A 15,509-nucleotide genomic window follows, 5' to 3' on the forward strand; every position below is an offset into this window, starting at 1 on the left:
CAAGCTAGACTGTACCAGCATGTCTATTAAAACGGAAGTCTTTAAGGAATTAAAATCGTCACGTCTCATTCCTCATTTTGGTGTTTAAATGGCTCTGATGCTTTAGCACTACGGCGGTCAGACTCATTTAATATCCAGCTCATGATACACCCACACTTTGCATGGATTAAGTGCAATAAATAAATAAGTAAACAACTCATGCAATTTCTGTTTCATGAATGTTCCTCATTATAGGGTGTGAGAACATGAAAATGTACTTTCACTTTATATAGTGATCGTCTGAGAGAGAAAAAATCTGATTATGGATATAAATGGAGAAAAATAATAATCTATATTTGAAGTCAATTGTCTCATTTCTTGGTGAAATAAGTGCATTGACACTATACTTGTTTTTTCTTTTTCTCTTTTTCCTTTGTGTGTGTGTGTGTGACAGGGTTTCTCTGTGTAGCCCTGGCTGTCCTGCAACTCACTTTGTAGACCAGGCTGGCCTCGAACTCAGAAATCCGCCTGCCTCTGCCTCCCAAGTGCTGGGATTAAAGGCGTACACCACCACGCCCAGCTTTTTCCTTTTTCCTTTTTGTCTTCTTCTGCTTCTGCTTCTGCTTCTGCTTCTGCTTCTTCTGCTTCTGCTTCTTCTGCTTCTTCTTCTTCTTCTTCTGCTTCTTCTTCTGCTGCTTCTTCTGCTGCTTCTTCTGCTGCTTCTGCTTCTGCTGCTTCTGCTTCTGCTTCTGCTTCTGCTGCTGCTGCTGCTTCTTCTTCTTCTTCTTCTTCTTCTTCTTCTTCTTCTTCTTCTGCTTCTGCTTCTGCTTCTGCTTCTTCTTCTTCTGCTTCTGCTTCTTCTTCTTCTTCTTCTTCTTCTTCTTCTTCTTCTTCTTCTTCTTCTTCTTCTTCTTCTTCTTCTTCTTCTTCTTCTGCTTCTTCTTCTGCTTCTTCTTCTGCTTCTTCTTCTGCTTCTTCTGCTTCTTCTGCTTCTTCTGCTTCTGCTTCTTCTTCTGCTTCTGCTTCTCCTGCTTCTCCTGCTTCTCCTTCTCCTTCTTCTTCTTCTTCTGGTGGTGGTAGGAGAAAACCAGCAAAGAACCAGAAAAGATACATCCCTCCACAAAGCTACACAAAAAGCAAGAACCTCCGTGGAAATTCACACGCGCAGGGTTCAGATAGAATCTATGACAGTCATAACTTGTGTGTGGAGTGTTGTAGCCTTGTGCATGTGTCATTTGCGTGCAAGTGTGCATGTATGAGCGTGTGCCTGCTTGCGGAGGCCAGACGTTGATGTCTTTCTATACTGGTCTGCACCTCAAGTTTTTGAAACAGGCACTGATGATGCTATAGAGCAATAGTTCTCAACGTTCCTAGTGCTGGAACCCTTTAATATGCCAACTCAACCTCAGTGAGCATTCGCACGTGGAAAACACTGCTCTTCGAGAAGGGAAGTCCTCCTGCAGCGACTTCCTCATCTGATGGTGAGCCCCAACCATGAGATTATTTTTGTTGCTTCTTCAAGACTTTAAATTTGCTACTATGATGAATCATAATGTAAATATCTGATATGAAGTATATATTATATGCGGCCCCCATGAAAGGGTCATTTAACCCTGCATGTGGTCATGACCCACAGGTTGGAAACCACTGATCTAGACTTTACCAATTTCTCTGAACTGGATGGATGGCTAATGAAGCTTCAAGATCCTCCTGCTAGCGTTACAAGCATGCACCACCATGCTTGCCTTTTTGGTCTTTTGGGTTTTGTTGTTGTTAGTGGTGGTTTTTGTTTTTGTTTGTAGCTGTTGGTATCTGAACTCAAGTCTTCATGCTTGTACAGGAAGCATTTTACCTATCAAACCATCTTCCCAGCCCTTTAACTGCTTATTAAACATTGGTTCTATTTCTGACCTTCTGTTTCATGAGTTGCAAGGGCACTGGCATGAAGACTTGGTTTTGTGACAGGTTCTTGAGGGTTGCTAGTATTGCTGGTATGGGGACCCCGTTTTCAAGATATATAACTTTCTAGATAACTGGCCACCAGTGTTTGAGATGCTTAGGGCTAGAACTGGAATTGCTCCAGAAAACCAGGACCACCTTTCCCCTCACCATATCTCCGATATCTTCAGTAAAATCCTTGCTAACATATTTTGTGACAAGGGATGTAAGCTGACCATGGTAACATTGTGTTGGTACCTGGGATGAACTTTATCTGAGTGAGTAAAGTGCCAGTACCCAGAAGTGGGGACCTGAGAAAAACAATTCCGGGAAGAAATGCAACTCAAGGATGCAGGTTCTTTGCAATGGTTGGCCTGACCTCGCTGTTTTTGCTAATTGCACATTTTGGCTTTTGTGACTATCTGCTTAGTCTGCAGCTGTGGGAAGGGAACCTTGTGCACCATCCAGCTAATATGTGTTTTTTCCTTCTTAAATATGTATGGGTCCTGAGAAAGGTTCAGGCCTGCACTTGGCTCCCAAATACCCAGGTATAGTAGCAGCTGGCTGGAATAAAGGCTTCCAATCAGCTCATAGACTCATAGACTGTGTCTGAGAGATCTTCTCTGTGGGAAGCCCCGCACCATTTTGAAGTGAAATGGCATGTTTTCTTCATGCAAAACTTTGTTTGCTTATTTCCCAGTGATAACACATCGACCAAAGATTGATGCCAAGTCTTAAAATTGCACTTTGGAGCCTACTGTGTAGGACATTGATGCAGGTTACAGTGCTCATTGTTGCTAGAACCAATTGTGACCTAAGTAAATCAGCAGCACCACTATCAATTAGTCAAAGTTTGGTTCATCGACAAGGGGGAAAGTGTGGCTAGAGGCAGGATGGCTTTGGACAATGCTTCAGTGTAAGAGGACCCTTACACACACTCTTCACTTACAGGTACAGGACTTGGGAGAACCCTTATTCAGAAATAGAGTTTCACTCCGTTTACTAAACTAATACTATCTTAATTATTAAGAATGTATAAATTCATATGACAATAATAAATGCAAAAAAAACCCCTCAACTGTTTTTCAACCAAAGGTTTACTTCTTGCTAACAATTTCTAGCTTCAGGATTCAGCAAAAATTGCTCAGTTTTTTCATAGCATCAAATATCGGAATCTAAGTTACAAGCCTCAAATAGTTTGACATTTAATAATGAAGGAATTCATCAACTTATGGATGACTCCTCTTCAAAACTAAATATCTATGAAAAATTTAATGTTAATGATGATCCTGTTTCTAAAATTAGGTCTAAGGAGATACAGTGCACTTCAAACTCCAGAAGGAGATATTCTAATGTCTTGATTTAGGGGCAGAGCTTAGGAAAATGTTTAGAATTTATAAAAAAAAATTGGTATTACCATCTAGGGGTCTTGAGTGGGTCCATTTTCTCTGCCAGTTAAAAAAATTAAAAGGCAGGGAAATTTTAGACAGCAACAAAGCATCAAATAGAATCAGCACATAAAGAAAAGGTTGTTAGGGTGAGGAAACACACATGTGCACACACACGTGTGGCACATGCACATGTGTGTACACACACACTCCACAAAGAGATGATCTGCAGTGCAGAGGGATGGTGCAAGAAATGAGAACTGAATCATCATAGGAAAATGAATAGCCTGTTTGACTCCAAAATGGTGAGAGCAGACTTTATTGGTCTGAGAGAGTGGCACAGGTAAACCCTGCAGCTCAGTATAGGAGAGAGTAGTGGAGAAGGCACCTTGCACGGTCTGAGCTTTTGTAGTGGGGTGGGAATGTGTGTGGCTTGATTCACCAAGCTTGCAAACTTCTTATGGAGATAAACTTCAGGGTAGTAGTTAAGTCAGATTGCCTGATTTTGTGGCCTCAGGATTTAGGCACGTGGTAGTGGTTGGTATTCCACTGGTATTCCATGGGTAGCAGGTTTCTTTTAAGTCTTGGGCCCATCTTGTGGCCCTAGTTTGGGGGTGAGAAGTTTCCTTTAGATGGAAAGCCAAAGCCAGGGCTCTTCTTGAAAGCTGGGAGTTTTAACGGTCTTGGGGGAATGTAGTGGGAATTCTGGAATTTTGGCTTCTTTTAAACACACACACACACACACACACACACACACATACAGAAATATTGTAAGAATATGTTTTCATTTTAATCCCAGGTGTGGTGATATGGGACTGTGTCACAGAAGCTCTGATTTGCTGCTGCAGTAAATCTCCAACCCAAATATGCCCCGGCAATGAAAACACGACTCAGTTAATATGATTACATGCTGTGCACGTAGATTGGGCAGATCTACCACTACATGACCATCTTCTCCATCTATGAGACCCCTTAGAACTTGCGGATGAAAAACCAAGACATCAGGAGTTCAGGCAGGTCAGTTCAGCATGTCTGACAATGAAATTCACCAAGACTGTATATTCTGTAATATATAAATCTCAAAACAAAATATTAGTATCATCAAGATAACCTTTTTGTTTGGTTCTCTGGAATCTAGTTCTTCAGGGGGGGTCTCCTTCTATCAAGTCTGATCCATAGAACTCTGGAAGGTGTAAAAACCTTAAACACCTTTTCCAAAAACACAAAGGCAAAACCTTTCCCCCAAATCAGCATATTCTTCAGCTGGTAACCAGGAAAACCTGTAGCTTGCCCTCTGTCCCAGAGGAACAATAAAACCACCACAATACTCAGAATCACACACATTTTAGACTATTTAGGCCTTTCTAATTTGTCATGTCAGGATATTAATCCAAAATTCCCATGGAGTCCACGTTAGAGAATATGAGTCTCCTGCAGACTGTATCATACCACCTTTAAAACAACTGAGTCACACTTCTAGTTTCCTATCCTTTTTCCTATCCTTCCCTTTCTTTTCCTTCCTCCTCTCCTTTCTCCTTTCCTTTCCTTTCTCCTTTTCCTTTCCTTTCCTTCCTTTTTTCCTTTCCTTTCCTTTTTCTTTTCCTTTCTATACCTATAAGAGGCAGCTTGTCAAACTAAGATTCAAACCCAAAATTCTCAAGGAATCAACATTAGACAGAATATGAGTATCCTGTAAGACTTATTAGAGCAATATGTCTTTATACCATCTTTAAGTATCAAGAGGTTATATTTCTCCCTTTATATCAACGAATTACCTGGTCCGGAGTCCGTTGTACCTTTGTCTCCCAATTCTTTATTCACAGGGAGAAGGTGAGTGTAAAAAGACTCAAGTTGTCTGTGTCCCTGTTTGGAGGTGGGGGAGGAAGGGTGGGGAGCAAAGGATACGGGGAAGCAAACACAGAAAGGCTCTCTTGGGCATAGATCCCTTTCTGCCATTCTCTGTAGGTCCCTCAAACCCAGTCAGCTTCGAATCCATACTGCTACAGCCTAGGTCACTGCCCAAGCCCTGTTCAGGGGTTGGGGGCAGTGAGTTTTTATCTCAGGTTAGTTGAGTTCATATCAATACATTGGGCGCCATTTTGTTGTGGTAAATCTCCAACCTAAATATGCCCTGGCAATAAAAACACGACTAGGTTAATATAATTACATGCTGTGCGCCTAGATTGGGCAGGTCTACCACTGCACTACCATCTTCCATGAGACCCCTTAGAACTTGCGGTTTCTCCAGGCCATGTGCATCTGCTCTGCTTTTCTTCTTCCTACTCCTCCTCTGCGTCCTCTCCCTCTTCCATTTTCTCCTTCTTCTCTCTCCCTACCTTCCACTCCACCTTCCCTTTTATCCGCCCAATCATCAGCTCTCCTTTATTTTACAAATTAAGGTGGGAAGCAGGTTTACAGGATATCACCTGAGTGAACTCATTCCTTGTTCAAAACTCCTCACAGGAGATAGGAATTAGCATCAAATATAATTAGCCCCAGGGCTACCCACAACAATTTGCCTCTTGCTCTAGCAGAGCCATGGTTTTGCCAGCTGCAGATAGTTTCTGCCATTGTGTGACATTTGGAATTCTGGGTACTTTTCAGATGGTATCTAAATGCTAGGGTTGAGAGAGGTGGGGTGGGTGGTTATTGGTCATTCAGAGGGGTCAGTTGAAATTTGTTAGTAGTCATGCTGAAAGGGAAAAAAAAAACAAAGCAAAAGAGATAGATTTGGGGATCTCTCTCTCTCTCTTGCTCTCTATCTTCTCTAGCAATAGAGGTAAACCTGGGGAGATTAAAGGCGGCAAAAGGAAGAACCCACAGCGTAGCAGTGACCAGCTACAGGGGAAGTCTTCCTCCCCTAATTTCAGATTGGCCAATTGGAATAAAGGGAGGCTGATGGACCCCTAAATTTGGGGTAAACATGTCCTGATCTGATCTTGCATTTCTCCAGGATCGTAATTTGTCACACAGGTTCACAGGGATGGGGCAGAAAAAGCTGCCAGGCTTTTGTCTTCGGTCAGGAGGCTGAGGAAGAAGGCAGCTATGTTGGAAGTTCCACAGTCCTGTTCCTCTCCTATGTCTGCCTATCTGAGACTCTGTCTAACTTCTAGTCCCTCAGAGTTTCATAATCTAAAATCATTGAGACAGAAACAGCCTCAGGTTGTAGTTAATAAGAGTGTACCTTTACTCAGAGTTTCTTGCACCTGGAAATGATTTTTCTGTGTATTGAGAGAGAGCTTATACTTTAGGTTTTTTGTGTTTACAATCCTGTCCAGCACATTTTGATATTATCTGTCTATAAAGTGAACTTTTTGAACCAATGGCCTTATTTTGGGTTTTTCCTAGGAGCACTGCATAGGGAGCAAATTTATCAGTGGATTCCCACTCAAAAAAAAAAAAAAAAAAAAAGTCTTTTAACCATTAACCAAGCCAGGCGTGGTGGCATACGCCTTTAGTCCCAGCACTCGGGAGGCAGAGGCAGGCAGATTTCTGAGTTCGAGGCCAGCCTTGTCTACAAAGTGAGTTCCAGGGCTACACAGAGAAACCCTGTCCGAAAACAAAAACAAAACAAACAAACAAAAAAACAACAACAACAAAAAAACCCCAAAACTCTAATAATAAAGTTTTACATTTTTCTACTTGGCTGATGGGAACAGAAATGAGATATAAATTTAAACTGCAAATGATGAAGCACTTTCAATTCAGTAGAAATTATAAACCATAAGACTATAGTTACAACTCCCAGTAAACAGCCATCTTCTACATAATTTTAGGTATATTACTATCTTCATCTTGTTCCACAAAAAAAAAAAAAAAAAAAAAAAGCTTAAATTAATAGAAAAGGTACCTGGCAGTTCTGAAACCTTACATTTTTAAATTTTGAAACGTTTCAGTTAACTAAGGAGAGTAGGGAGCACATATAAAAGGAGTTGGATGTCCAACCAAGTTCTTAGTGGCAATTATTCTGACGAGAATGTCTAGCATAGGAAGGCAGCCTTGTGCTCTTCCCTTTATCCATCATATCTAGCAAGGGCCAGAAGCTTCTATGGTATGCACTGGCCATGATTGAGCAAGCCCACTGGGCCTGAGGTCAATTGTAGACTAAATTATCTGGGAATGGTCTCAAATTGGTAAGTGTAACGTGTTCTCTGTAATCAAAGAGGATGTAAAGGGTGGAGGGAGTTAAGAAACGTCATCATGAATCCTAACGTAATTTAATTCTGGTTATTTCTAATAGTCGAGGAGAACTAGTAGAATACCCAGTTTCTTTTGATTCCAAGGTTGACAATTTAAAAGCAATCTCAGCTGCTATATGATGTGCTGCTGGCAAAATCAACCCGAATTTTCCAGAAGCTTTTCCTACAAAGCATCACCAACCATGCTGAAAACATACTTTGTCTTCAGCTTTCTTCAAATATCTTCCACCGTCAGTCTCAATTCCAATCTCACAATAAAGGGGTTATCTGAAGTCTCCGTAGCCCTCAACTTCATACATGTGAGCACTTTTTGAGACTACACACATAAATACTCCATCGCACCACACATTAAGATGCATAAGGGAAACGTACTCCAACAGAGACAGATATTAATGACTATTTATTACCTATTTTTAAGGACGACATTTACAGTGTCCCAGGCTGATCTAGAACTGGGAACAATCCTCCTGCCTCAGCCTCTCAAATGGGGCCAGTACAAGTGTGAGCCACCACTCACGGCAATAGCAACTAAAATTATATTCACGGAGGAGTGTTCCTCACCTACAAATGCCCCAACTCCTCACCAGGCACCAGGAAAATATTGCCCTGTAAACGAATAGATTCTTCAAAAGGGAAAGTCGCCCTGAAGCGAAGGGCTGGTTGTATGTTTCCATCTAAAAAGCATCAACCTTCATTATCAGCCAGAGACGATGAGAGGAAAAGCATTGTAATGATGGTTTTAGCGTCTCATCTCACTGGCAATGGAGAACAGGGATAACCGCAAACGAATGCAGTTTGGGAGCTTGGAGGTTAGAAAGCTGGGACCACTCATCGCCTTCTGGAGAGCAACAGACAACACAAGACACCCTTCTTTTCCAGAGCCTAGCGGCGGCGGCAGCATCACCTACAACAGCTCCCGCGCCCGAGCCCAGACCCGCCCCTCCCTCAGCCTCTGGCCACTCTGAGAGCTGCGAGCAGTGATTGACAGAGAAACCGTCCCGTCGTTGCATAAATGCTCCACTCCGGAACCGGTGACCCCCCCCCCCCCCACGCTTCCGTCCGACGCTCTCCCAGCATCCATTGCGTTGCGTCCTGTTCCCTGCTGTCCCTCGTCCCGCAGCGCTGGGCCTCTGAGCCCGCGTTCCGGGCTCGGCGCTCCGGGCTGCCCAGGGCTGGGCCCGGGACGCGGCTGCCCGCCCGCCCGCCCGCCCGCCATGGCGCAGCTGGAGGGCTATTACTTCTCGGCCGCCTTGAGCTGCACCTTCCTGGTGTCCTGCCTGCTCTTCTCCGCCTTCAGCCGCGCTCTGCGGGAGCCGTACATGGACGAGATCTTCCACCTGCCGCAGGCGCAGCGGTACTGCGAGGGCCGCTTCTCCCTGTCGCAGGTTGGTCTCTGCTGGCCCTGCCCCCGGGACGGATCCTCCCAACCTGTGCCTTTCCTCTCCCCGTCAGCCCTCCCAGACTTAAACCGTGAAGGGAGCTGCCTAGTGACTGTACCTAGCCTCGAGATTATGGCATATTTGTTAGGTGAATGCATAAAGATGATAGCTCCTCTTGGCAGTTGACCGATTTGTCTAACTAAGCCCTAGCACTAGAGACATGCAGGTGCTCCCTTGAACATGCATTAAAAACTACCTAAAGCTTAACCTATGAGGTTTTCCACCCGGTATTTTGAACGCGGAGTGGAGGATCTTAGGGCCCCCCAAAAGTTGATAGTTTTATTCTAACTTCATTCTTGGTCGTAGAAACTTACTGTTGTCTGGATTAAATTGGCAACTAGTCAGATTGCATCATTTAAAAAAATACATATCTGACTACAGAAATATGCACAGTGCAAAGAATCTTAAGATCCACCAGAGTTCTCATTATTGTTTGCCTGGTAGTTTGTAAAATTGGGACCTGGACAATTTAGTCGCAGAATATGCATTTTCTAAAGAGCAAGCCTTAGGAAGTAGAAATGAATAACTTACTGTCTGTTGGTTGTTGTCACCTTAATAATGGCAGACAGATTTGAGACAGGGAGCAAAACGTTCTTAAAATGGGGCTGGGGTGGTAGCTCAGTGGTTGAGAGCTCTTGCTGTTGTCCTGGAGAAGGCTACCAGACTTCTTTCTACCACAGTGAGCTGCTCACAACCATCTGTGACTCTAGGTCCAGAGGATCCAGTGCCACCTTCTGGCTTCCTCGGGTACCTGCATGCAGATGTTGCAAATAAGTATACTCAGGTGCATGGCACACACACTACATCTTAAAAATAAAACTTAAGAGATGTCTAGTCTGCCAGGATTTATTAATTATGTCATAGACGATCCTCTCCAAGTTCTTCATTATTAGGACAAATGAAACTTGATTATTTATTTATTTATCTTTTTTTGGCATTTTATATCAATGGGATAACTCTTGCTGTGCTTGACTGGTGGTCTTTTCTTTCTAAGTGGGATCCTATGATCACTACATTACCTGGCCTGTATCTGGTGTCGGTCGGTGTGGTCAAACCTGCCAGCTGGCTCCTTGGATGGTCTGAGCATGTGATCTGCTCCATTGGGGTGCTCAGATTTGTCAATCTTCTCTTCAGCGTTGGCAACTTCTACTTGCTGTATTTGCTCTTCAGGAAGGTGCAACCCAGAAACAAGGTATGTGCAGGATACAGTTACAACAAGTTTCCGTGCACTAAAGTCCACAGTGAGGAATTGGCTTTATAAGTTACGGAAGAAAATGTCTACCAGTTAGAGTGTTGGTGTCTGTTTTTCAAACCTAAGTGGAAATTCTCTACTCATGTTTAGAAGATACTTGCATTTAAATTCTGGAATAACTGTATTTGAAAATCTAAAGTAGATGTTTGTTAGTGAACAAAACCAGTTTAATAGTTCCATGTTTTCTTTGGGAACTTAGGTCTTCTTTTGTGGAAATGAGTTTAAGTTGAGGAGTTTTGGTGTGATTTCATAATTCAAGTCTTGGAAGTAGATTGCCTGGGTTTAAATTTAATCCTGGCCACAGCTTCTATTAACTTGAGCAGATTTACCTCCTTTGTGATTTTAATAATAATAAATTTGTCTCATTGAATTTGTATTAAGAGTAAAGGAACTTAATAAATGGAAGGTGCTTAGGCTAGTACCTACTGCAAGACTTCAATAAATGTCAGCTATGGCAACAATGTTTATAAGGTCTTATGAATTATGAAGAGGAGGTAGGTATAAAGTACTGTGAGGATTCACCCGATACATGACAGGAGCAGAGAAATACTGTCTCAGCCTGATGGAGTGATGGGAGATAGGAAGGCACAAGGGTTTCGGGAGCAACAAGAAGCAATGTATATGCTAAGTTTATAAGCTGTTGTGGAGCGCCACTTTTGTGTGGTTGATTGATTGATTGAGACAGGGTCTCACTATATAACGCTGGTTGACCTCAAACTCTGTGTACAGTTTTGGTTGGCTAGAACTCACAGAGATCCAGCTGTCTGTGCTTTCCAAGTGCTGAGATTAAAGGCATGCATCACCACACCTGGCCTGAGGAGGACTTTAATCAAAGAGATTCCATACACTTAACTAAAATTGTTAGAAAAGGAAAAAGAAGACATTTGAGTTCAGAGTAGGCCTGCATGCTTTCTAAAAGGAAAAATCCTTGTAATTTTGTCATACAAAAAGTAGGATCATGGGGCAGGGTATTTAGTACGATTTGCACATTTCTGTTGTCTCCAGTGTAGAGATTTGAAGGGCTGTCTTCAAAGGGTGGTGAGGATGGCTAAGACGTAAGTTCAGGGTGATGCAGCTGGCCACGTCTTTTCTGTGCTCTAGTCTCTGTATTCCTCATGTGCCTTAGTCCAGTGTCTTAGATCCAGTGACCACTAAATGATTTCTTCTGTGATTCTTAAGATTTTAAGCTATTAAGAGCTGCACCTCATTAGTATTTTATCAGTTTCCAAGATGATTAATATAATTAACAATTACCAGAAGTGTTCTTAAACATGGTGTTGCAAAGCCAGAAATACAATTCATTTAAATTAAACTTCAGTGAATATTTAAATAAATCTCTTTATTAATTCAGCAAGAAAATGTCATATTTATTTTATCCTAAAAATAGTACTTTTTCTTTTTCCTTCAAGGCTTCTTCAAGTATCCAGAGAATCTTGTCAACATTAACCCTAGCAGTGTTTCCAACCCTCTATTTTTTTAACTTCCTTTACTATACAGAAGCTGGGTCTGTATTCTTCACTCTTTTTGCTTATTTGATGTGTCTTTATGGCAACCATAGGACCTCGGCCTTGCTTGGATTTTGTGGTTTCATGTTTCGTCAGACCAACATCATCTGGGCGGCCTTCTGTGCAGGACACCTCATTGCACAGAAGTGCAGTGAAGCCTGGAAGATTGAGCTGCAGAAGAAGAAGGAGGAGAGGCTTGCGCCCACGAAGGGACCGCTCTCGGAGCTCAGAAGAGTGCTGCAGTTTCTGCTGGTGTACGCCATGTCCCTAAAGAACCTGAGAATGCTCTTCCTGTTGACCTGGCCCTACGTGCTTCTGCTGTTGGCGTTCTTTGCCTTTGTGGTAGTTAATGGTGGCATTGTTGTTGGTGACCGGAGTAGTCACGAGGCCTGTCTCCATTTTCCTCAGTTGTTCTATTTCTTCTCCTTTACTGCCTTTTTCTCCTTCCCTCACCTACTTTCTCTGACCAAAGTCAAGACTTTCCTTAGCTTAGTTTGGAAGCGTAGAGTCCAGTTCTCTGTGGTTACGTTAGTCTCGATACTTTTGGTTTGGAAATTCACTTATGTCCATAAGTATTTACTGGCAGACAATAGGCATTACACATTTTATGTGTGGAAAAGAGTATTTCAGAGACATGAAGTTGTCAAATATTTATTAGTTCCAGCCTACATTTTTGCTGGTTGGGCTATAGCTGACTCTTTAAAGGCTAAGTCAATTTTCTGGAATTTAATGTTTTTTGTATGCTTGGTTGCTTCTACAGTTCCTCAGAAACTACTAGAATTCCGTTACTTCATTCTACCATACATTATTTATAGGCTTAACATACCTCTGCCACCCATATCTAGACTCGTTTGTGAACTGGGTTGCTATACAGTTGTTAATTTTGTAACTTTTTATATCTTTCTGAACAAGACTTTTCAGTGGCCAAATAGTCAGGACATCCAAAGGTTTATGTGGTAGTGGTAGGAATAATTTGAACTTTAAAAGACTGTTTCTACAACAAGTAACTGGGTAAATAGAAGTGGAATTTCTTTTGAGTAAATCCAGGGAAGTGAGTAGAATTAAGTTTGAGACTAGCCTAAAAGCTCTGAATAGTAGGAATAAAGTTGCTTGCAGTTGTCGTGAGAGTCTTTTCAGCGTTTGGGGAACTTTTCTGTGTGTGTATAGATTTAGGGGGCTGGGTAAGCTGTGCAGGGCTTGAACTTACTCACCAACTCTCTTTTGTAAAGAACAGCAAGTAAGTTGAAAACCACTTACAAATAAATGACCCAGCAGTATTTCTGAGTGAAATTGCCAGATATTGTCGTACCCACAGCTCCGATCTTAGAATAGATGCACATATGTAACAAATAGTGCATTGGAGGCTTTGGGCTAAGAGACAGGTGTTTTAATTTAGGGCATAGAAGTGATGATAGCATTTGAACTAATTCCTTATTTGCAGTTTATGCAGGCCAAAGATAAACTGTGTTGATTATAATACTTTTTATGGATTATCTTCTGAAACAATGCCCTGTTAGTTATCCAGGCTCCTACACAAAACCAGCCACAAACCTTCTGGCTTCAGGGTTTCTCCTCACATTTGTATAAGGGCACCTAAACTCAAGTGTTGGCAACGCTCACAGGAGCTGAGAGTCCATTGTCCCTGTTTGCCCCACTCCAGCACTGCTTAGAGGGGCCTTGCTTTTGGACAGGTCCCTCCAGTCTGTCTGTGTCTCATAGGACTGTCTCCACTGGCTTCTTGTGCAGTTAATGCCATTGGGTTTAGGGATCCTCTGATTCAGGGTAGCGTTATCTAGAGACCCTTGATATTATCTAGAAAATGTTTAAAGTAAGGCCCCATTCATAGGTCTCACATCATTTTGGTGTGGAGTGGGAGGGGGAGGGGGTGTATGTGATAAGATGCCCTTGATGAGAGCTTTTAAGTAAAAGTTTGTTTTTAATTGAGAAACAACAAAAAAGCCAAATGGCCAAGGTCATGTAATTTACAGTTGTCCCTATTATTCAAAACCAGAAGAACTCAAAAGGTGAGAGAAGTCATTGGTTTAGTTTCATTTTATAATTTAGTGAGCAGTACTAGGTGTGACTCTGGGGTTTGCTTTGTTTCGCTTTCAGTTCTGTGCTACTGTTATAAACTATGTTTCTGCTTTAAATTTTAAAAAGAATTATCAAGTATTTTTTTATTAGGCGTAATTGACTTTGTTGGCTAGTTAGTGCTCCTAAGGGGCTTAGTGGTTAAAGGCTTGGGCCACCCCTTGCAGGGACCCCCGGGGGGGTTCCTGGCTCCTAGGGCAGCACAACCACTTACACATCCACCTCTAGGGCACAGAGTGCCGCCTCTGGCTCTGCAGTCTCCCGTGCTCACCTGCATAAAACCTCCACCCATGCGCATTTAAGTTAGAAATGCTAACAGGTCATTGTAGACCATATCACCCGCTGAAGGGGTTGTGGGCTCTGCATTCTCCACCACGCTTCCAGTAGGATCTTTTAAAGCCTTCGTGAGAACGCCCGTCTTTTGCCTGAGCTGCTCTGCGCTCAGTACTCAGTTTCAGCAGCTCTACTTTATGTGAACATCCACAGGCCTAGCCTCCTCTCCCAGATCTGACTTTGTGTGCAGTGCAGTGCGTTTGCTTACATTTGTGCTTTCTGTGGATCTGTGCTTTCCCCTTATGGCTGCATCTCCCCAAATGATGTGGAAGTAGTGGTTTATATTTACACTTAGTACCTTATCTTGGAAGAGGAATTTCTGGTTTCATAGACATCTCTGTTTGTCCTGTTACAAGATGCCCACTATAAGCAATGCCGCTTACTTCTAGGGAATGGTTTAGGGTACGATGTTTCCAGTGTGGACTGGACTGACTGGGCGTTATGATCATCACCTTTGTCTAGAGACGACAGAAGGGATTCACAGCTTTCATTTATAATTCCTAGAGACTGAACATATCTTTTAGGTCCAGTTCAAACTGTATTCAGATAAAATCATGTTTATTGTCTTAGAGCAATTAGAAAGTCTTAATGTACATAATATTTTTCATAGAGGAAATTAAATAAGATGTAGAAAAAAATGTCCTTGATTTTTGGCTCCAGAATAAAAAGACAAATTGTTGAAGGACGGTTGTTTGTTCCTAATCTCAAATGAGAATGTTAGGTCTGAACTCCAGTTAGTACCTGGTGTGACTCCTACTGTGTTTCAACAGGGATTCATGCTGTACTCCACATCCATGAAGCCCATAAACATGCTATGTGATGTATATTGAGTAAACTGGTATTGAATGGCGTTTTCAATATAGAAGGAAGCAGATATTCTAGAAAAGTACCTTATAACCAACTTAATCTTAGGAAGTAAATTGTGTTTTATAATAAGAGCCCTCCTGACCCCTTCTCCATGTTTTCTGAATGTTATTTTCTGTAGTGCTGAGTGCAGACATGCACATTTAGTATGTGCTGTCTGCAGTAGGATATGATTTTAGTAACACCACTTAAGATGCAAGACCATTCAGTATTATAGTAGGTTTTGGTGACTTGCCTTACTTTAATCATGACATTTCAACCAGCTAGAAACATCTTTGGGTGTGTTTTATGAATTTGAAGTCAATGGCAATATGTTGTTAAGAAATATATAGTAAATTAGATACTGGTGACATAATATTAATATATCCATGATTCCAGCACTAAATTCCATAATGTTTGGAAGTGATTTCCAAAGTAAGTTTTGTGATAATAGGTAATCCAATAATTTCTTTATATTATTTAAGATGAGATACTGATTAGTGGCCATTTCTTCGTACCTTAGACACTGTTAAAACAAAAGT

At 42.0% G+C, this 15,509-nt stretch overlaps 1 protein-coding gene and 1 non-coding gene across 2 annotated transcripts; both read left to right on the forward strand.

Moving 5' to 3' along the window:
• Window positions 1–8,591: 8,591 nt before the first annotated feature.
• Window positions 8,592–14,835, forward strand: Alg10b (asparagine-linked glycosylation 10B (alpha-1,2-glucosyltransferase)). Its single transcript, NM_001033441.3, has 3 exons — window positions 8,592–8,889; window positions 9,938–10,135; window positions 11,605–14,835. The coding sequence occupies exons 1-3, from the start codon at window positions 8,719–8,721 to the stop codon at window positions 12,658–12,660; spliced, it is 1,425 nt and encodes a 474-aa protein (NP_001028613.1). The 5' UTR covers window positions 8,592–8,718; the 3' UTR covers window positions 12,661–14,835.
• Window positions 8,641–8,693, forward strand: Mir7648 (microRNA 7648). Its single transcript, NR_106106.1, has one exon. It is a non-coding gene; the product is annotated as a microRNA 7648 (primary transcript).
• Window positions 14,836–15,509: the final 674 nt, after the last annotated feature.

Source organism: Mus musculus, chromosome 15, assembly GCF_000001635.26.
Source record: "Mus musculus strain C57BL/6J chromosome 15, GRCm38.p6 C57BL/6J".
Taxonomy (NCBI): Eukaryota; Metazoa; Chordata; class Mammalia; order Rodentia; family Muridae; genus Mus; species Mus musculus.

Excerpts from the sequence above, each read along its gene's own strand:
- Alg10b (NM_001033441.3), top strand. The coding sequence starts at position 8,719 with ATGGCGCAGCTGGAGGGCTATTACTTCTCGGCCGCCTTGAGCTGCACC. Across the intron at positions 8,890-9,937 it reads GCCGCTTCTCCCTGTCGCAG|TGGGATCCTATGATCACTAC; the intron begins GTTGGTCTCTGC and ends TTTCTTTCTAAG. Across the intron at positions 10,136-11,604 it reads AGGTGCAACCCAGAAACAAG|GCTTCTTCAAGTATCCAGAG; the intron begins GTATGTGCAGGA and ends TTTTCCTTCAAG.